The following is a 21,304-nucleotide window of genomic DNA, read 5'->3' on the forward strand; positions in this document are numbered from 1 at the left end:
TTACCATTATGATATATATATCTATATATCTATATATATCTATATATATATATCTATATATATATATCTATATATCTATATATATATATATATATCTATATATCTATATATATATATATATCTATATATATCTATATATATCTATATATCTATATATATATATATATATATATATAGATATATAGATATAGATATATAGATATATAGATAGATATATAGATATATATATATGGCTATGTTACTTCTGAATACAAAACTGACAAAGAGGAATTTTAACAACAATTTTCTAGATCATTTAATTAAAGTATAAAAAAAGTTTTAACATTTAACAAAAATAAAGCACCAGCACTTAGGATAAATAAAAAAAAAAACAAAGATATTGTTCCAGCTACTCAAAAAAAAGATTATTTGTTTGTTAATAAACTCTCAACCAGACTTTTTAACAGCTCTAAGAACTGCAGAAAAATGAACACAACCTGCTTTACTAGAATTTAATCTATGCCCTCAGCTGTTCCTCTGATGAGCCAGATTTACATTACTAGAGCTTGACTGCTCACTTCTTCAGAGATTTGAAGGTGTTGAGACTTCCATTATTCTCTGTGACATTCTGCACAAACAGAAGAAGCAAAGGCAAAAAAAAAAAAAAAGCACAGACATTTCAGCACGGTGAGAGCCCCTACAGTGTTGTGCGTCTATCTGTAACAAAAGAAAGTCTACTTCCTGCAGATCAGCTGCTGGGAGACGCGAGCAGAGTTAAATAAACATTCAGAGCCAAAACTCGTGAGCGCAAATGCTTAGTCTATTTCGGATGTTGCGCTTTTTCTCGTGGTGTGACGGCAGAGCAATCTGCGATCATGGAGACACAGGGGTTGGAGTGCAGACGGTCTGTGAGGAGGCCGAGCTGCCCTCCTTAGCTCTGGCTGCTAGCTTTTGCCTCAGTTCTCTGATTTCCTTCAGCAGCTCTCTCTCGCCACTGTCTAGCTGGGTCCTGCCTCTGCAAAACGAGACTGACAGAACAGAAAAAAAACATTTTTTACTGAGACAAACGTTTCTTTTTACAAATAATGTAAGCTGAATATCAATTTAAAACAATTGGAGAAGAAATAGTATTAGCTTGTTTCTTTGTTTTATGCTACACAAGACTCCATTTTCTTTAAAAAAAAAATAGAGAAAAAGTGGTTCCTCTAAAGACTTCCAAACAGAAACTTAAAGGCTTTAAAGTTTCTTACAGGCGGTAGAGGTGCTCTCTGGAGGTGAGCTGCTGTTCAGACACACCATGTTAGTTTCTGCCTGCTTAAAAGAGGCAGACTTGTTCCTGTCTGTCAAACTCTCGCCTTTTAATCCAGCAGAACAGGCGTGTCTGTGAGCAAATCCTGGAGGTGCATAAGCAGAATGGATCCCCATCAGTCTCTGTCCATCTAACAGAAAACAAACAGGTGATGTGATGGGATGTGTAAGAAGACTAAAACTTTTCTAAGAATAGTCATAATATGTTTTAATCACCAGCCTTCTGGTTAGAATTACAATCATTCAGGGTAACTATAACAGAAAAGTTGCTTATCTAAAAAATATTTTGAAAAATCTAATAAGCTGTTGAACTCTTTCTATGTCACAAATCAGTGTTGGTAAGGATAAAAAATCTCTGTAGCGTTCCGATTTTTACCTGAGTGTGTTGAAGGTCGAGGCTGCAGGGACTCCTGAATCTGAGCTGCGGCTTCATCCTTCTACAAACCCACATGTTCAACAATCAGGCTGGGTTACGGCCCATAAACCAGCAGCACATCCCACAGTTTTCACTGAGGTATCCAACATTCTTAGTCCCATAAGTTGTTGGCAGTTGTGATTGAAACAGTTGTATACAAATGTGGAACTTTTATCAATAAAATTATGAATCCTTGCATTTTTTTGCTACATAAGAAAATGCTCCGTAAGAAAAATATGAATGGATCTGATTAATTGATAAGATAATTCCTTCTTTTTTTTTATTCTAAGCCGTATTTGTGTATTTCTCACCTTTCTGTGGGCTTCTTCTCTCATGGCGTTTACCAATCCTTGCTCTTCTGTCCCAGTTTGTCTTTGAAGTTCCTCCACTCCCCCTCTGCTCCTCTCACGCTCAGCATCCGCCTTCTGCAGACGCTCCACCACCTCTCTCTGCCAGTCAGACTCCAAGTCCAGCCGACAAACCTCTGCCAGAGACTCCTCCAGAGCCTGTGGAAGTGTTTTAGGACAATTCAGAGAAGTTAAACCAGAAGATCCATGCATCAGACTGACCACGTTGAATGTACTGATGTGAAATGTCAGTTAAACTGCGTCACTAACTTGCATGTTAGTCTCTGCTCCGTGTAACATCTCTTTCAAGTTTTCCTCCGCTTCCTTCATTTTTATTCGCACCTCCTCTTCCACTTTGTGCCCGACGTGTTGCTGCTCTTTCAACAAACGCTGGAACAGACGAAGAAAAAAATGTTTTAAAGAAACATTGTTTGGGTACTTTTAAAAACATTTTTAAAATATTTAAATAAAATGTGACAAATATTTGATTTTTTTGAGAAAATAAGTGTCCTCTGAAAGCCACAGAAGAGGAAAAAGAATAAAAATGAAGATGCAGAAAAATATTTATCACCTGTTCAAGACGTTTCCTCTGAACCTCCAGTTCCATTTGTCTGATCTCTAAATCCTGGACCGCCGTGGCCGTCTCTTTGTCACGGAGATCCATCTGGAAAAAAAGGAAAAATATTAACTAATATTTATAAGAAAGATGAATCATTTTATAAACAAAAAAAAATCAAATAGTGGTCAAAGTTCTTCCTCATGACTATGCAAAAAAACACCAATTTTCATGTCACGTATTTTAATTGAAACTATTTTATGTCATGAACGTATCTAAAGCTTATGGGAAATATGTTTATTTGCTGAAATCAAAGATATTTTAGGGTTGTATACATGTAGAATTTAATCAAGACTGTGTGAATAAATTGTCATGATTCTACAGTCACAGTGAGCAGAATTTACACTGCACATTTTCCTTTTAAATGCTTTGTTTTTTATTTATTACATTAGCTCACCTTCCTGCTGATTTCCTGGTCCAGTTTCTTTATTTGGGAGGCTTGCAGCTCCTGTTGGTGTTTGAGAAAGCGTCTTCTGGTTGCATCCAGCAGCTGCAGCTCCTTGACCTTCAACTCTCTCTTCATGGCTGCCAGCCTGACCAAAGTAACACGGTCGTTATGCAGTTGACCAAAATAAAATGTCTAATCATTTTTTAGAAATTATCTGCACAAGTAATTGTTTACTTAGCCCTCTGCTGAGTTAGCTTTTCCTCCTCTTGCTCCAGGACGTGTTTGCGCTGCTCCTCTGCTTTCTGCAGCAACTCCTAAGGATCAAAAAAGCAGGGAAGATCATTTTAACACCAGTTACAGCATTCTAAGAGCCTGTTTTGCAAATATCTAAAGAAACTGTAGCATAACAGTAAAATGTGAAAAGAAAAATGAATTTACCTGCTGTGCATAAAAAGCTTCCTCTTCAGCCCGGCGACGCACAAAATCAGCACGCAATGCTGACATCTGCTGCCTGAAAATACAAACATAATTTGTGCTTTTATTTTTCTGAGCAGTCAAATGAGTTCAGATTCATTTCATTTCTCCTTCTGATTCCTCTAAAAGCTCACCTCTCGCGCAGATACTCCATCTCCTGCAACCGTATTCTCTCTCGCTCCCTGGATTGGTATTCCACAATGAATTCTGGGTACTTGTTGAACACAGGGTACTGGCCGCTGGTAAGTGGTGTAAAGTCAGAGAGCATAGTCCTGGGATGGAGGTCAGCTGGGGTGCTGCTCATAAACCTGTAAGCCTCCTTGATCATGGCTCCAACATCCAGGTTGTTACGATGGTGAAAGAAATACTGGAAGGGGAAAAAAAATGGGAGGGGAGATTCCACAGAGAAGGAAGTAGCGAGGATGCTCACATTCCAACCAGTTGTACCTCAAAGTCCTGTCTCTGGGAGCAATGCAGCAGAGGCTCACGGCAGCAGATGATGTAAGCCGCACAGGCCATGAGCAGGAATGACGGATGATTGGAGAAGATGTTGTCAAACAGTCTCAGCCATTCATCCCGAGTCAGAACCTCTGAGAACAAAGTCTCCAGCAGAGGCCAGACGTACAGCTGGGACAAAGACAGAAAATAATTTCAACACAATTTACAGCACCCACTGTCTTTGTGCGTCTGTACTGATCTCACCTGTGAGGTGATGCCGCAGTCCACCAGGTGCTGCAGCAGCTCTTTGTCATGATGAGCCACAACATTTTCCACCATGCTCAAGATGTTCAGCGGGGGGTTCGGAAAATACTCAAACCAGTGCTGGCACCAGTTTTCTAAAAAAAAAAAAAAAATCCTCACAATCAATCTGTTTAATCAAAACCGCTCTAATGAAAAGTGATTTTTGATCAGTTTAGTAATTTTAAACACATCACCAGAAGATTGAAGCTTTGGCTTTGCATTAAAACAGAACATTGCTTGTTTGTTCTTACATTTAAAACTTATAGTAACAACAGTAGTCATAGCAGTGGCAAAGGTTAAATTACCTTTTTAATTAGGTGCAAGTGAAATGTTAAAGTACCTATGACAGTGGCCACCACCTCAAAACAGAGCATTGCATTGTTCTGGAAGAGCTTCACAAAGGGGAAGGCCACCAGAGGGAGATACTCCACCTCTCCGAAAATGGCAGCCCAGTGAGCTAATGCAGATAGAACTCTGGAGCAGAAAAAAAAACAGAACAGAGAACCAACAACTTCAAAAGAAGAAAAGCAATCTGTGATTACATGGATTTCACATAAAAGTGTGCTGAGAGAAATATTATATAAAAGAGAAGGAGAAGAAAGCAAACCTCTGCAGTGCTCTCTGCAGTTTCTGACTCTTGATGGGGTATTTTTCGTGCAACGTGAGGAAAGCGGAGTGCAGGCCTTTGTCAGTCAGACTGCTGTACGCCGCATGGTTCTCCGGGAGACAGAGCAATGACCGCCAAACAAACATCCTGCAACAATGTGATGCAAAAAAAACATCAGAAAGCAGTTAGAATCCTGCTGGTGTGCAATGTGGAGTCGTGGCAGAGACCGTTTTTACCTGTATTTTGCAGGATATTCTCCAAATGCTTTTAGGAGAGCCACCAGTCTCTTCTTATTTAGACCAGCTGGTAACTCATTCTAAACAAAAAATCAACACAAAACAATATAAACACAAACTTACACAGTCGCTAAATTCTTCTTTGCACAAATTTAGGGAAATTATGTTTCGGTTAAAAATAATCTGGATAATTAAAAGTGAATTACTGGATCAAAAAGAGCCAAATAAAAACAGACACAAAACACCAGAACTAAAATGTTCTTCTATTCAAAAACCCTTTTCCTCTACCTCTTTATCTTCAGCTGAAGACGCTGCAGGCAGGGATAGGAGCTTCACCTGAGGTCGTCTTCCTGAAATTCTCTTTGGTCTCGGAAGCACCTCTGATCTGACCTTCATTTTCAGGTTAGGGAGGTCTGGAACACCTTCACTTCCAGACACTACAGCAACCTGGGCTGGAGGAGGCTGAGGAGAGAGAGAGTGGGTGGACAAACACAAAAGCAATGAATATATAAGCCTAGAAACCCCAAAGGGTCATTTCAAATGAAATTCACACATTCTTAAACAGGATTCCTAAATGTCTCCACATGCAACTAAAAACATGCGTATACTGAATTTTTCTTTGTTTGCGTAAAATAATTTGTAATGATAGACTTTAAAGACAAAGTTAGATCAAAATGGTGATCCAAACAAAAGATGTGACACACACTACAACAGAACGCTCATGCAGTCACCTTATTTAATTCCTGTGTGAGATTCTGCACACTGTAGATGTTAATGCGCCCGTTATCCATGACAGCCACAATGTGCCGGCCACTGGGGTTGACAGCCACCGCGGTTATGGCCTCATCGTGGGAACCGATGTGGAAGAGGAGTTTGCAGGTATGAATGTTGATGAACCGCATCATTCCGTCCTGACTCAACACACCCAATGTCTGTTGGAAGAAGTAAAAAAAATAAACAAATGCAAATGCACACATTCATAAATCCTGCCAGTCACAGAGGTTTCAGCAGCTTCACAGCTTTATAACAGCCAAAGCTTGTTTGACTGATTCGTTGAAATATTCAAAAGCATAAAAAATACAGAAAACATTTAGCATTAGCGTTGTAAAGCTATACTTTTTTATTTATTATTAGTGAAGGGATACTTCCTGAGCAGTTTTTAGTGGATTTTACAGTTAATTCATAATTATATTCTCACTTAAATTATTGATCTGCAGCTTTTCATCTTCCTGAATTTCTTATGCTGTCCAAACTGGACAGTATGGTGAAGAACACTGATCACCCCCCTACACAGAGTCTTCTCCGCCTTCAGCGACCGCTTTCGCTCTCTGCCATGCTCTACAGAAAGACTGAGGACGTCATTTGCACCACGTGCAATAAGATTATTCAATGCAGCTGGGAGGGGAAGGGGCATGAGGAGGGGTCACTGAAAGGTCAACAACTTTTATTCTTTTTTTTATTGTGTTCTTAGAGAGTTCAATTGACAATATTATGTTTTTATGAATATTAATTACTTTTAATATAATTTTATGATCCTCATATTTAATTTATTGTGTATATTTGGAGCAATGGATGGACTTGCAAGCTCCCTTAGGATTAATAAAGTACTATCTCTCTCTCTCTAAAAACTATAAAATCAAAAATGTAAAAATGTACGAGTGTAAAGGCAGGTCGATTACGTAGTTCTCACTCAAAGAAAACCAAACTTTAAAAAACACAAAAAAAAACAGACCCCTGTACCTGGCTAGCACCTCCGTCAAAGCTGTCAGGCAGAAATTCCAGCTGTCTGATGGTCCGAACCTGACTCGGCATCTGAATCACTCTGACAAGCTGTCGGCTCTCCAGACACCACAGGTGCAGCAGGTTTGAGCGGCCACCTGATGCAAGGCTTTTACCATCGCTGTCAACACAAAACAACTTTTGGAGTACCACAACGCTGTGAAATGTCAAGACCAAAAATACAGAGAGTGGGGAAACAATGATGGTTGTCCTGTGAAGACCCACAGAGTGACAGCAAAAGCCTTGTAGGAGATTCTGGGTCCAGAATCGGGAAGCGGGAGCTGATATTTGCAGAAAAGTGTGTCGCACTCCCACGCAAAGATGGAGTCATCACTGAAACAGCTTAGGATTGTGTTGCTGAGAGGGAGGAAAAACACCTGCAACATACACAATAGGGAGTGTTACAAGAAATGAACTAAAATGAAGACAAAAAGAAATATATAAGTTGAATAACCAATCAATATTAAATACAGTACATTTACAAAAAAAATGAGTTTCTTGGATTTGCTCACTTCAAGAGATGGGACACATATGTCTTTGTTTAAATTGGACAAAATATAAATTTTTGGAAGCAGTTCTACCTTCTGGATTCCAACAGACTGTCGGATGTTGAGTTTCCTTTTCCTCTGGAAGGTGTCCAGGTCCCAGAGCTGAGCTGTGTCCGAGGATGTTGTGATGGCGTAGCGGCCTGAGCTATGGACGGAGATGGATGAAACAGCTCCTTCATGACCTCGCATCCAACTGACCAGTTGTTTTGTATCTATGGAATGATCATTCAAATTATTTAATCACGTAATAAAAAAAGGGAACGGTTTACTTGTGTGTGTGTGTGTTCTGCCTACCTTACCCTTATCAAAGCATCTGATGCTGTAGTCGGCTAAAGCCACAAGAAACTCCGTGGTCCTCCGAAGGTTGAAGGCCAGAGCTGTACAAGCTTGTCCCGTCTTCAGCACCAGACGAAATCTACTCCAAGTTAGACAAAAAATGTCTTTAAAATACTTTAGAATTCTAAAGTATTCTTTAAAATACTAAAAAACTCTAAGGCAAATGTGTTTATTTAAAATACAGCTAGTCAGTAATAGTTGGAAAAAGTTTTCCCTGTAAATGAAGTGAGGACCCGGTTGCCCAAATGACCCAAAAATAGTCACCTGTTTCTACTAATATCAAACAGATAGATGTTTCCATGGTGATCTCCAGCCAGGAAACAGTCTCCTGTGGTGTCAAAGGTCACGTGAAGGAAGCGCACAACCTTGCCCTGCTGAGCAGTCCGTACCAGAGAAGCTAACACACTGTACAAAAAGAAAACAAACATACATACAAACTAAAAAACCTAATATAATTATATAAGATTATGATCCATCCTATAATTATGACAAGATCATCCATCCATCACTAGTTGAACAAGTATTCTTTTTCAATATCAAACAAAATAAATAGATAATAATATGTAGGGGAAAAATCATAACAATGAATATATAGAAATTTAAAACATTAATTTATATTTATTGCATCAAATAAGAAATAGAACCGAATTTTGAAATTGTGAACCAATCTCTTTGAATTTGACCAAAGTGTAAACTTTTAACTGTAATTTATGCTTCTGTTGTGATCTTTTTTAAGTAGATAGATTGCTGCTTAAAAGACTGTTTTTTTCATAATTTCTATGCCAAGTCGTAAGTTTCCTGGAAGCTAAACAACAAACGGTGACAAACTGGTCAATAGAAACACCTGACTGTAGTCTGTACACTGTTAACCCACCTTTTCCCCGGTGTTGGTTTTCGATGCCACACTTTCCCCTCCTCTTTGTTCCCAATGTCCGTCACCTCCATGGAAGTTGGACAGCAGTTTTCATCAGCTCTTGAGAAACTTTAATTGACGATTTCCCCTAGTGTTTTTAGACCCTAGCTTTCCTGCTAACTTAACGCATTCATTAGCAGCGGAGCAGCAAACAGCGCGAAATTTAAAACTAAACGGCGTTTCCTGCTTTCCTCGCCAAGACACACGAACGAAAATTTAAATATATGACAATAAATGCTTTAAATTGTGGAAACAATACTTCAGTTAACAAAAAAGCACGGAATTCTGCATAGATTTCTGAGATGTGTGGTTCTTTTTTTGTTTAAGAACGATTATTTTTGTCGCACACACTTGCCGTAAATGAAGAGTTGCATTGTGGGAGTTGCTGTTCAGTTTGCAAACAGCTCAATTTTACTTCCCTGAAATCTGGTTACCTTCCAATAAAATGCCTTCTTGAGTTTGTGTATGACAACAAGGATGCTTTTCACCAACTCTGATCATTTCATGTCGCTTGTTTGTTACTTTTTTGCTGCAGAACTTTAAATAATGAGCCAGGTGAAAAAATATACACCCATCTGTCATTTATTCCCGCTTTGTTTTGTGCATGGTCTTAGGGTTTGTGAGTCTCTGTCTGGCACTTTGAGGCAAAAGCTAGGTACACTCAAGACAAGTCACCATACCATTTGCAGGGTTGCACAAAGACAGACACACTCATAATCACTTCATAATCACTGAGGTTGTGGTGTTAACCACTTCAACATCCATCATTGCTCTGATGCATCCCTTTTGGGTCAAAAATATGTTTTCTGAAAATGAGTTATATCTCTCTAGTGTATTTTGCACTTTTTAAAAAAAAATCATGAACAGAAAAAAAGTATAGAGGAACCCTTGAACAAGCTCACCATAAAGCTTGTGATGAAGTAGCTTATGTTGAACTATGTCCCAGGAATTGCTTCACACCCGTTTACTTAAAATATACTTATCTCCATGTTTTAAAACACAGGAAATTCCAAATGTTTCATGGTTTCTCAACAATAAACAGATGGAGTTTAGTGTGCTGTGGTTGCTCCTTTGGGACAGAAACACACTCACAGACCCATGATAAAGCCAAAAAAAAAAAAACTTTTCACTACACAGTGACTGATCTTTATTTTTTAGTGGTCCATTCTCCCTGGGGAGTTATTCTGGGCACGTCCTACCAGAGGACAGGATCTCGGCCGCGTATGACGTTTCTGCAGGAGGTCTTGTTGCTCTCCTCAATCTAACTCTCAATAAGTAGCAGAAGATTGAGGGATGGATGGATGGATGAATGGATGGCTACTTGACAGTGAAGTGGAACAACTTCTCTCTGCCACATTTTACTCTCCAGAATGGTTGTGTTCACCTCCAGAAACACAGTGACACCGATTATTTTAGAACTGCCTAGAATGAGTTCTACTTCAGCTTTTTGGAAACCTCTAAATGCTGTAGTCCAGGGAGAGGGTAAGTTGACAATAGCAACCCCCCCCAAAATATTTTTAACAAGGGAAAATATGAGTTGCAGCAAAATTAGACATTGAGCATGACAAAGAGACAAGAAACGATTAGAAACAAGAAATGACCGAAAGAAAATGTATTTTTTGAGTGTTTTCACACAAGACCATCAGATAAACTCAAACTTACTGTGTAAAGTTAGAACAAAGTTAGGACATTTGTATTTGCTAGACTTTTTTGTTGCTACAAAATATTCTCAATAAACCATGTTGGGAAGCCGGTGATATGGAAGCAGTTTTGTTAGAAATATGCATTTGTGGGATCAGCAACAGAGGAGAGTTTTAATGTTGGCCAAATTAGCCAAATAAAGCCACTACAATTATTTTCAGATCAATGAATAATGTATTGAAATCACATAGACTTTGAATTCCTGGTGTACAAATGTACTCCCAGATAGATTTATTTGCTCAGTCTGATGCCATTGTCTCCTTGATCCAGGACACATAATTACAAACTTTTGTGTACACTCCAGGTTTATTCTTCATGGCACAGCCATGGCCCCAAGACACAACACCCTGAAGCTCTCCATCACACGTCATGGGACCACCAGAATCTCCCTAAAGATAGAACCGATCAGAGGCCATTTTGAGAGGGGATTCAAAGCCACATGAAAAAATTCAATCCCATGTCAGAAAAACATGCAACAGTTCTGGAAATGCATTTTAAAATAAACACAAAGATTCTACTAATTACAACAATAACAATATTAATGGTCAATTAGGGACAATTGAAACTACAAATATTGCTTCAGCAATCATGGACTTTAATTAATCTCTCATCAATCAACTTTAATTCAATTACGGTATATTCTTTTTTTTAGTCAGTGAAGCGTATCAAGCATAAAAAATAAACATTTTTGAGGAAAAAAACTTTTTGAAAATATTAGTTTTTAGGAATTGTCCATAAATGGTATCGTTAAATATTGATGCAGACTTTGAAATATACAGTGATTCTCATATCAGAAATCACGTTCTTGAATTTGCTTTCAAGGGCAGAAGTTCATCCAGTTTTCTCAACTCATGCTCTCACCATTCACAGAATTGTAAAAAAAAAGAAAAAAGTATCTGAAATATATTCTTCATTATAAATACCTTTTGCTAACGTGGAACATTTACATTATCACATAAAAACAAGTGAACTGCTTTTAATATATATATTCCTGTTTTAAGGCACTTTTAAATTTTGTCTTCTTCTCATTCTTTCTTTTGCTTCACATCTCAGCTCCTGTGTGAGTTTCTTATCACTGATCTGTATGCTCATGCACGTACCTGGCAGGAATCCTTCCCTCCCTCCAGATATCCAGCACAGATCATATTTTCCGTGATTTGGAAAGGGTACGCATTAAAGCAAGTTTCATCACTCAGGAGAGGGGCATCTAAGCACTGGAGTTTATCAGGATACCTTGCTATGAAAAACATAAAAAGAAACATTTCTTTATGCCTTATTTAACCATTTAGATGTTGGTTATTAGTGCCTTTGTATATAGCAAAAGTTAAACTCACAGCCCTCATCACTGGAGCGGATGTTCCCCCATCCGGAAATGCGACACATTGTTCCATCGTTTTCACATTTTGAAGGAAGTACTGCAGGACGCACAAAGCTGTTTAGAGTGGCAGGTTCACTCAGTTTAATCAGCATGATGTCATTGTCTTGGGTGCGGGGGTCGTAGTTGGGATGGCGAATAAATTTAGCAGACATGATGTGCTGTTCAGTCCCTTCAGGTTCCCATATGTCATGCTCTCCCAGCCGGACTTCCAAATTTGACCTGAAAGGATTCAGATGTTTTTGCATGTGGGTTTAATCAAATAGAGTTGCCGTGAAACAATAAACATTATCAGTCTTGTTTCTTACTTTGGTTCACAGTGTGCAGCCGAAAGCACCCACTGCTCAGACAGAAGAGTCCCACCACAGTAGTTGTACCCGGTGAAGAGTGACACCTGGTAGGGCACAGAGTTTTTCTGGCACTCAAATCCTCCAACAATCTTCTCATCCTCTTGCAGGGCAACTGGAGATTAAATAAATTAGTGAAAAATGAGAAACCATCATAACCTGTGATGTACACCCCATTTCCATACCTGCCCCTTCAAAAAGTATCAGGAAAAGCAAAAGCTTCATGCTTTCGATGTGTTTTCGGTACTGTGTTCTAGAGTTACAGTCATTTGGCACTCTTATCTTTCTTTCTCAAGGTTTTTCTGTTCGCCTTAATACAAAACATGTGTTATATTTCCCAAGTGATACTGGGTCTAATCTACAACGTGAAACAGAAGAAAATGTAGAATAAGCACAGAATAATTCTGATGAACGGGAAAAAATTATATCAAGAAAAAAGTGTGAACTATCAAATCTGCATTTATGATTTTATTGTATATAATGTGCTACGATTTATAATTCTACACCAATTTTCTGTTTACCTTAGCACACAGACACACAGACACATACAAACTACAGAAACTGGTCAGTCGTAAATTGTTAGTTTTATGATCAAGATTTAAAAAATATATATATTCCACCAATTCTTCATGCTTGATGTCCCATCCCATTGGTTGGTAACATATTATAAACTCAAAGTTCTGGTTCAGGTCTTACCACCCTGAATGTTTTACATTCAGTCCCTGTTCCAACATGTTCAATTCAAATGATCAACACTGCAGAGGTCTGATAGTGACTCAGTCATTTGCATCTGCTGTTTTGAAAATGGCTATCAGTACATTTGTTTAAACCTAATTTGGTCATGTTTGAACGTTTTTTCTGGGACTCCTTTGAATCTCCTGAAACCTGAAGGCGTTAATATTTCTTAAAGACCCACTCCAATGAAAATCCTGTTGTTGTTTTTTTAATATGTTCTTCTGTAATTTTTCTCATGATGGACAATATATGTAAAAAAATTAAGATTAAAATAGCATTTCTGAGCATTTATTCAAATCGTTGTGAAACAGGTGTAGACGAAAAAAGGCTGTTTGAAAAAACTTGTAGCCGTGATGTAGGTGCTACAGTCGGCAAGCTCCCTGCTTCGCTCCTGTCTGATGCATCCTCTTGCAGACAAACAGATTCATGTACGTTTTCCTTCCGTCTTCTTTCAAGCTGGCATCTCACTCAAAATTGTACGGCAGGTTAGCTCAAATATTGCTGGCCATTTTTTTTGGTCTTTTTTAATGTCAGGTTGGGGTTCTGAGGGGACGTAAGCTAGCGGGTCAAACGGATGATGGGACATGAGGACAGGCTTATTCCTTGTAACAGTTCGGCCCACAACTCAGAGGCAAATTTCTGCCAACGCCATTCTGCCGCTCTGCAGGAACTATGTCCTAGAAAACAACAGTTTTTTTTATTTTGCCCCAAAATAGAATTATCATAATTAAGTGGGAACGCTTTGAAAATAGATCAAAAGCTGATGGGAGTGAGGTTTGTCTGTGTGCCACATTTGGATGGACTGACATTCTTTCTGGCACAGACCCCACACCTCCGTCTGTTACTGCAGCGTGAAACAGTTCATTACAAGTGATAAATAAAATAGTGTTTCTAATAAACATTGTTACTAATGATGCCTCAGTTGTGCTTTAACAGGCTTACCCATACTTTGTCCTTCAATAAATCCTGGCAGCTGCATTGCTGGTTGTTTCTATCATATTGTCAGACAGAGTGGGGGCTGAGCAAAGGTGGACTGCAGTTATTTAATGCACAGTGGTTTTGTGAAATAAAACAGGCATTAGACACAACATGATAGACAACTACATATGAATGGATGAATGATAACCAGCTTTGACAACGCTTTATATGATAGTTCAGCAATTGACACTCAACTCTACTTTGACATGTCACCAAATGACCGTGGTCCATTAGAGCAGCTAAAGTTTAGTCAAAATCCTTCAGTTAAACAATGCAAGTTTTTGGAAAATGGTTGAATATTAGACTAATACTAGAAGAATAAAGACCTAAGAATATAGCTATATAATAACTTATGTCTAAGTGATATAATTCACTTGGGGCACAGCTAAATCAGCTGTTTTACATCACAATCCAATTGAAATTCACAGATATCATGTTCACACAACATTACAGAGGTTTCTACCCTTTTAAACCAAGCAAACTGGACTACAGTTACAGTTTTCTGTGAGAAAACTGCAGCTCGTTCAGAAACACTGCTGCCTGTGTTTTACCACAACCAGGAGAAATGATCACTTTGCTCCTATTTATAAGTCTGTATACCAATTACTGGTAAAGCAAGATTAAGAATAAATTTTGAAGTGCTGCAAAGATGGGCGATCCAGCTAATCCAAATTACATGCGTATTGTGGGGAGATTTGGTGTGGCGACCATTGAAAGAAGAAGCCAAACAGAAAACTAAAATTTTTACAATAGTTTAAAATCAGTTCATGGTGTGAGACCTAAACACGTATTAGATCTAGTTGTGTAAACAAACCAAGCAGGAATTTACAAGAAGGTGTCACCTGATAGATCTTTGGCTCAGCATTTTACCCAACGCGATTCAAGTTGCTTTATGATGCAGAAAGCCTGGCAGCATCCAAACCATTTTTTAAACGAGTTGAAATCGAAAAACATAAAGGCAACTGTTAGAAGGAAAGTGGAGCAGTGTATCAAACAACAGCACCAAAAATTAGTTGTGTTCCATCTGAGTGACCCTAATAGAAACTTAGTTTTTTTGCACAATAGTTTGTCTTTTTTTTACAATTGTAAAGAAACTCAATATATTTGAATGGGTAAATTCTCATTTAAACCTTAACTTACCTGTGTGGTTACAAGTGAAACCAGACATAATAATTTGCCTAAATCCATCTGACGTAAATACAATGTTTTTGAAAGAATACAGCATTTCTACTGTTAGAGCACTGTTTAATAACGGTTGGAACAGTAATTTGAAGTGCACTGACACATGCAAGGGATCATCATTCATGAATGACTGTTTACCAGCGGCCTGATGTTTAAATGGCATTCGAAGAGATTTTCAGAGGAAAAAAAAGGCTGTCGTGATGCCACAACAAGAAAAATGTTTTTACAAGAGTGTCAAAAATGTATTTTAGATTGTGATAAAGGACATTTCTCTACATCTCAGAGCACAGACATCGCTGTACTGGCGGTCATGTGGTGGTAGCCTTGTTTTCTGCTCAACAGATTCTTCATTGCCTTAATTCTGCTGAGCGTATCTGTCATGTGGGTTAAAGGAGGGAGAAAAGTGAGGAAGTGGTTTAGGTTTCTGAGGTGCAGCTTTTTCCCCCCTTTGGCTGCTGTTTTTACAGTAACAATGAAACAGAGTTCTAACCAAAACAGAAATCTCAACTCTTTCCACAAACGCAGAAGTTCAATTTACAGCCAGTGCTGCAACTTGTTTTAAAACCTTTAACCTTAAGGATTTTTGTTTAATTATTTTTGCATCATATTTTCAGTTTAAATACTTAAAAACAGCTGACATAAATTTCACCAAGAATAAATTGTGGATGGAAAAACCTCCTTACAGCAAGTCACACTGTTACCGAGAATGGCAGTAAATAACAGTGTGTAATGTAGTGACGCTTGAGGCTGCAGCGTACTATTATAGTTAGCACTTTAGTGTCTCACAAATGAGCACAGGCACACAAAAACACACAATTATATACATATGTGCATTTGAACAAATTAGCATTTTATGCTTTTCTAGACCTTCATATTGTATGATAAACCCCCAAACTTAGTATCTCCTTACGTCACACTGAAACTAAATTCTTGTAACCATCCCCTTTTTGTTTAACTCACTAAATTGGCATTTGTGCAGCTCACATGATTACATGTTTGGGTGGTTTATCAAGACGTCTGGCAAGCCCTGATCTCTGGAGGCTTACTTGAAACTATAGCCCTGAAATAGCTATCAATATACACTGCAGACTTAGCTGAATTGCTCTCTGCTGTATTCTGTACAATTCTGAAAACCGAACTTGAAAATCCACTATATCCACTAATCAAAACTGGTGGATGAATCAACAAAAACTGTGATCAAACCACATAATCTATCTGGGATGGTCAAGTTTGTGTCACAGATAGAAAACAGTGGTGAGATGAAATTTTTTTTTATTTTTGCATAAAATGCTCTTGATTAGAGTTTTAGATCTTCTTTAACCTCTTCCATCCACTTGAAGAATGTTGGTCTGAGAAAATGCAGGAGCTAAAACAGACCAAAAAATCCCCTGTTGTCTCATGTTTGGAACCCCCCCCCCAACACACACAAATGCACACATGCCCCACCTTTTGTTCCTCCCCCTCACATCTGGATTGCTGGCAGGACCCTGATCCTGTGTGGGCTGTGCTTACATTAGCAGGGGATCCAGTTTTGGGGTTGGGCAGGTGGGAGTAGCTAAAGCTGTAGAATCAAACCAGTTCTGAGGACGATTACTGGAACTGGGGTGTTTAAGCTTCCAAATGTCCCAGTGGAATCAGTTCATTACCTTGTCATAACACGTGGGTGTTGAGAAAAGAGAAACTACGCAAAAAACGGATCCTGGTGGTGCTGAAAGCCAAACTCCAGTTTCCTTCCCAACAAAGTTTCACTTCGATGAATTGAAGCTGTTTCCATTGTCTGCCGCTGACACACCCTCATGTTTGTTTTTTGCTGTTTTCAGCATCTTACTGTGTTTTCTGTGTTCATGCCACAAAAATCCTTTTTGAAAAGTTGACAGATTAAGGATTATAAATCCATTAAAAAAACATTATCTCCCATCTCTAAAACCTAAATTCTAGCACCACAAAAATACTTTATTTCATGGTTTAAACACAAGCTAGAGTGTAGTTTCTTATAGAGCTGAAATTTGGAATCTCAATAATAAGTGTGTAATTAACCCTGACGTTTAAAACGTAAGTCTTTTTAAAGGAGAGTGTAGCAGCAAAAAAGTTTTTTAAAACTCCTGAAACCCCAAAGTAACTCAGGCCTCAGCACCCTTCTGTTATTGAAAGAATTATTGAAATGCATGAGCTCCGATATAGAGTAGAACAGTCAACACAGAGCAATTACTGTTAACCTCAAGCAAGCACATGATCAGCCCACAAAGAGAAAAACATGCTGTGCTGCAGGATCGTGGGTGGGCATGAGCAGTCAATGCTCTCTCAGGTAGTCATTTCTACAACCCTCAATTTATGCATCTAGCTGTTTGCTGACACCGTTTTCACAGCTGGAGTTTCCCAAAAGACAACATGACGTAGCCCATTTACAATAAAAAGGATATTTTTTTTGGAAATATCAGTTTTCTGTTTGTAAGCAGAGATGCTCTCATGTGAAGTCTCAGAGTTCTAGTTTTAAGTAGGGATGTAACGAATTATTTTAACAATGATCTGATTCATATCATAATCTCTGGTTGCCAATGCGATTCATGGTGGATGTTGGTTCATTTTGAATGATCCGATTCACTGACCTAAAATCAATCCAGGACATATTTAGCCAAAAATTCAACCAGTGTGACTCAGAGATTAATACCAGGTGCTGAACAGAGCAGGTGAAGTTTACCAGACTCCTTGTATTTCTTGCAAGATAATGAAGTGTAAATTAAATATGTGTGCAAACAAGTGAACAAATATTAATATCACACCCATTCACATTTTATGTTTACATCAAAATAATGCAAATGCAACATTATTAGAACATTCTTCCACCACACCACCTGTATATTACATCGATTAATTGTTACACCCTATTTTAAGTCAAGTTCCAAGTCCTAATGTTACAGTAATAATGAATATTTTACTGACATTAATTGTCAATAAACTACATAAAATAATAAAAAGGCAGTTCGTGTTCCTGCATTCCCAATGCAAAGCGATAAAGGGAGCTTTAATTTTTAGACCTGACAGCAATGTTTTGGGGCCAAAAAGGAATAGATGAATTAATAAACAAACCATGTTCTTTAAGTTTCAAATGTGAGACTCACATGTCAAGTCCCATCTAATCCTGATGGGACTTCTAATCCTCACATAGTGCACTGGTGAAGGCAATTTGATACAGTTGTAAGAGTGCGCACAAATGTTGTAGTAAAAATTGGACTGGTCCTTGTTGACGTGACGTCACCAAATGAAGGAGGCTGGGATGTGAGCTCCGCGCGCCGAGCAGTCAGAGCTGAGCGGGGCTGCGCTCTCAGCACACGGACCGCACCGACAAGGTAAAGGATGTTTCTGGATTTTCTAAAACCAGTCCGTTCGGTTGCCAACAGACCTGAAACCAAAGACGTGCTGTTTTTTCTTTTGTTATTAAATTGAATGTTGTAGCGGGAATACTTAGGTGAAGAAATTAACAAAAGAATAATTTCCAACATGCATGTAGACTCGCGCTCTAACCTTCATGGAACTTTATTGTACTGGACAGAAGACATACATTTTAACATTCAATGCTGCTATACATCTAATTTTAGGTAAATCTTAAAAACTTGAGAAAATAAAACTTTTGAGCATTATCAATATCATTTTTTAAATATATATATTTCTATTTGGTTTATTTATGCTATGCAAGCAAACAAAGTTTAGCTAGATTTAACCTAAAAAATATTCATGTCAAAACTTTTTTTGGAGTTGGCCTTGCTCTGAAGAACCCCATGAAGCTTTAGAAAAAAAAAAAAAAAACGTTTTGTTAGTCATTTTTGGGTGCAAACCAATGTCATGCCATTTGATGGATTGTTTGGATGCAGCATTACAGTATATATAGGGTTAGAAGAACTTTCCTTTTCTGAGTTTACAACCATTTCTGCATGTTTTGATTGGGGTTATTTTGCAAATTTCTTTTTTACATGAGATAGTACCTCATGTATCTCAAAGTACCATTTAATAAACATTAAAATCAATAGTCTTTGATCCACTGGTGCAACAAAGCAAACTGACACTTCCACCTCCGTGCTTCACTGTCTGTGTGATTTTTTTGGAATGACAAATTCTAAAGGTTCTCTCTCCAATTGTCAAAAAGTTGTTGACTTTGCATTAGCTCTAATGTTTTCATTCAGAGATTTATTTTGAGCTTATTAATAGTGTTAAAGAAGACCTGCTATAGCTGGAGCCATCTGTGGTTGCAGTGATGACATTTTAGGTTTGTTTTGTTTTGTTTGTTTATAACATCTTGAATTCAGTTCTTGCTTACATAGCCAAATAGCCACATTTGAAGCTTCTTTGATTCTGCTTGTGAACTAGTATCTTCTCAAATTACTCTAAGACTTTCATCTTATCCTTTAATACATATAAGATGCTGCAACCTTCACTCTGAAAGTTTCAAAAAGCTCAGCTGATCTCACCACAGTATTTAGTTTCACTTCAACAAGTTCTTATATATTCACATTTGCAAATTTTGCAAATTTGCAAAAAAGATATTTGTAACTAGGTACGTTGAAGAAGAGTAAAGATACTTCAATTCATAATATAGCAAACAATACATATAGTAGTACTCAGTAAACATATTCTATTTGTTTAAAAATGATTCTTTTTTACTGTGCATCATTGTAAAAACTAACGTCTGTTCTTATGTTGCAGGCTTAAAAATAATGATGGAGCTAATAACGGCGTCACCGCCCCACCACATCAATTCAACACACGTCTATGAAAGAAATGTGTCCTTGTATGAAGAGTATGAATACAGGGATGAGTATGGATACATGGAGGACCACGCTGACCTGAGACATTCACTCAACATCATGTCTCTCATTGTTTACAGCCTGGCTTTCATTCTCGGTGTGCTTGGGAATGGGGTGGTGATCTGGGTAACGGGCTTCAAGATGAAGAAAACAGTCAACACAGTTTGGTTCCTCAACCTCGCAGTGGCGGACTTCCTCTTCACGGCATTCCTGCCTCTCAGTGTGACATACACCGCCATGGAATTCCACTGGTGCTTTGGAAGGTTCATGTGCAAGCTCAACACCACCATAAGCTTCCTGAACATGTTTGCCAGCGTTTACATTTTGGTAGTGATCAGTGTGGACAGATGTGTGTCTGTGGTGTGGCCCGTCTGGGCCCAGAACCACAGAAATGTACGTAAGGCCTCCTGTGTGAGCGTCTGCGTGTGGGTGCTGGCTTTGATTCTCAGCTCCCCGTACTTTATCTTCAGGGACACGGGGCCTTCCTTCTTCAACCAAAACATCATCAACTGCTTCAACAACTTTGCTTTCTCTGACGACTATGACACCCCATCAGTAAATCAGCTGAGACTTTTTCGCCATCAAGTCATGACCATCACCCGCTTTCTCCTGGGATTCGTCATCCCCTTCTCTGTCATCGTCTCCTGTTATGCCGTCATAATCCATCGGCTCAGAAGAAACCACACTCTGGCCAGCCAGTCAAGCCGGCCGTTTAGGATCATCGCTGCCATCATCGTTACCTTTTTCCTGTGCTGGTCTCCCTTTCACATCATGGGTCTGATTGAGTTGGTAAATCACATGCTAGATAGTGAGATACTGAGTCACGTCATCACTATCGGAGTCCCTATAGCGACAAGTCTGGCTTTTCTCAACAGCTGCTTGAACCCACTGCTCTATGTGTTCATGGGCCAGGATTTCAAGGATAAGGTCCGTAAATCGATCCTAAATGTGCTGGAGACTGCTTTCCAGGAGGAAGCGTCCCGCTCACATACCTGCACAATCTCAGTGATCACAATCCGTAACAAAGACAAGTCATTTTCTGACCCTGAGCTGCAAAGCTTTCACTAAGAAACTTGCTTTTACCAACTATAGCAAGCATCTGTCTGCCTCTGTCTCTCAGTTAGTTGAGTTGAGCTGCATCTTGAGTGCAATACAGATTCTACTAACTACAAAACCTTCACTTTGTGTTCAAAGTTGGAGGAACTTAGGTCCTACTTGAAATAAGGTAAAAAAAAAAAGTCATTTTTGCTGTCTGACATCAGAAAACATCATAATTTATGTCCCACAGCTAAAAAAATGCACACAGGATTCTACAGATGATGTAGTGCCATTTTCTAAAGTTATATCTATTCTAAAATAACTTTGAATTTAAGAAGATTTAGGAGATATTAAAATGAAAGTCTGTGCCAAAAACGTAAGATTATCATTTAACGTGTATTTAATTTGTACCATGTGCAGGCTGAGATTTTGCAACTGAAGATGACTGCTCATCTTAAGCAG

At 38.5% G+C, this 21,304-nt stretch overlaps 3 protein-coding genes across 4 annotated transcripts; 1 reads left to right on the plus strand and 2 right to left on the minus strand.

Annotated features, from left to right (window-relative positions):
• Window positions 1-466: 466 nt before the first annotated feature.
• On the minus strand, window positions 467-9,201 carry tbc1d31 (TBC1 domain family member 31). 2 transcript variants are annotated; one of them, XM_023964300.1, is made up of 23 exons: window positions 8,649-9,201; window positions 8,039-8,179; window positions 7,738-7,853; window positions 7,472-7,650; window positions 7,116-7,267; window positions 6,852-7,011; window positions 5,843-6,043; window positions 5,400-5,573; window positions 5,112-5,191; window positions 4,876-5,022; window positions 4,609-4,742; window positions 4,230-4,363; window positions 3,975-4,154; window positions 3,662-3,894; window positions 3,492-3,564; window positions 3,288-3,367; window positions 3,063-3,198; window positions 2,621-2,713; window positions 2,320-2,439; window positions 2,014-2,208; window positions 1,664-1,724; window positions 1,230-1,373; window positions 467-1,007 (listed from the first exon to the last, which is right to left on the minus strand). In XM_023964300.1, the coding sequence occupies exons 1-23, from the start codon at window positions 8,717-8,719 to the stop codon at window positions 853-855; spliced, it is 3,159 nt and encodes a 1,052-aa protein (XP_023820068.1). In that variant the 5' UTR covers window positions 8,720-9,201; the 3' UTR covers window positions 467-852. The 2 variants fall into 2 exon arrangements, with proteins under 2 accessions (XP_023820068.1, XP_023820067.1); XM_023964299.1 differs by having other exon boundaries at window positions 1,230-1,418; window positions 8,649-9,197.
• A 1,084-nt stretch (window positions 9,202-10,285) lies between these two features.
• Window positions 10,286-12,402, minus strand: LOC101170788 (trypsin-like). The gene is made up of 5 exons (XM_004077794.4): window positions 12,296-12,402; window positions 12,072-12,225; window positions 11,723-11,985; window positions 11,489-11,625; window positions 10,286-10,777 (listed from the first exon to the last, which is right to left on the minus strand). The coding sequence occupies exons 1-5, from the start codon at window positions 12,333-12,335 to the stop codon at window positions 10,628-10,630; spliced, it is 744 nt and encodes a 247-aa protein (XP_004077842.1). The 5' UTR covers window positions 12,336-12,402; the 3' UTR covers window positions 10,286-10,627.
• A 5,915-nt stretch (window positions 12,403-18,317) lies between these two features.
• Window positions 18,318-21,042, plus strand: LOC101173005 (chemokine-like receptor 1). Its single transcript, XM_023964634.1, has 2 exons — window positions 18,318-18,352; window positions 19,704-21,042. Exon 2 carries the CDS (start codon window positions 19,715-19,717, stop codon window positions 20,870-20,872), a length of 1,158 nt encoding a protein of 385 aa, XP_023820402.1. The 5' UTR covers window positions 18,318-18,352; window positions 19,704-19,714; the 3' UTR covers window positions 20,873-21,042.
• Window positions 21,043-21,304: the final 262 nt, after the last annotated feature.

This window comes from Oryzias latipes, chromosome 16 (assembly GCF_002234675.1).
Source record: "Oryzias latipes chromosome 16, ASM223467v1".
Lineage (NCBI taxonomy): Eukaryota > Metazoa > Chordata > Actinopteri > Beloniformes > Adrianichthyidae > Oryzias > Oryzias latipes.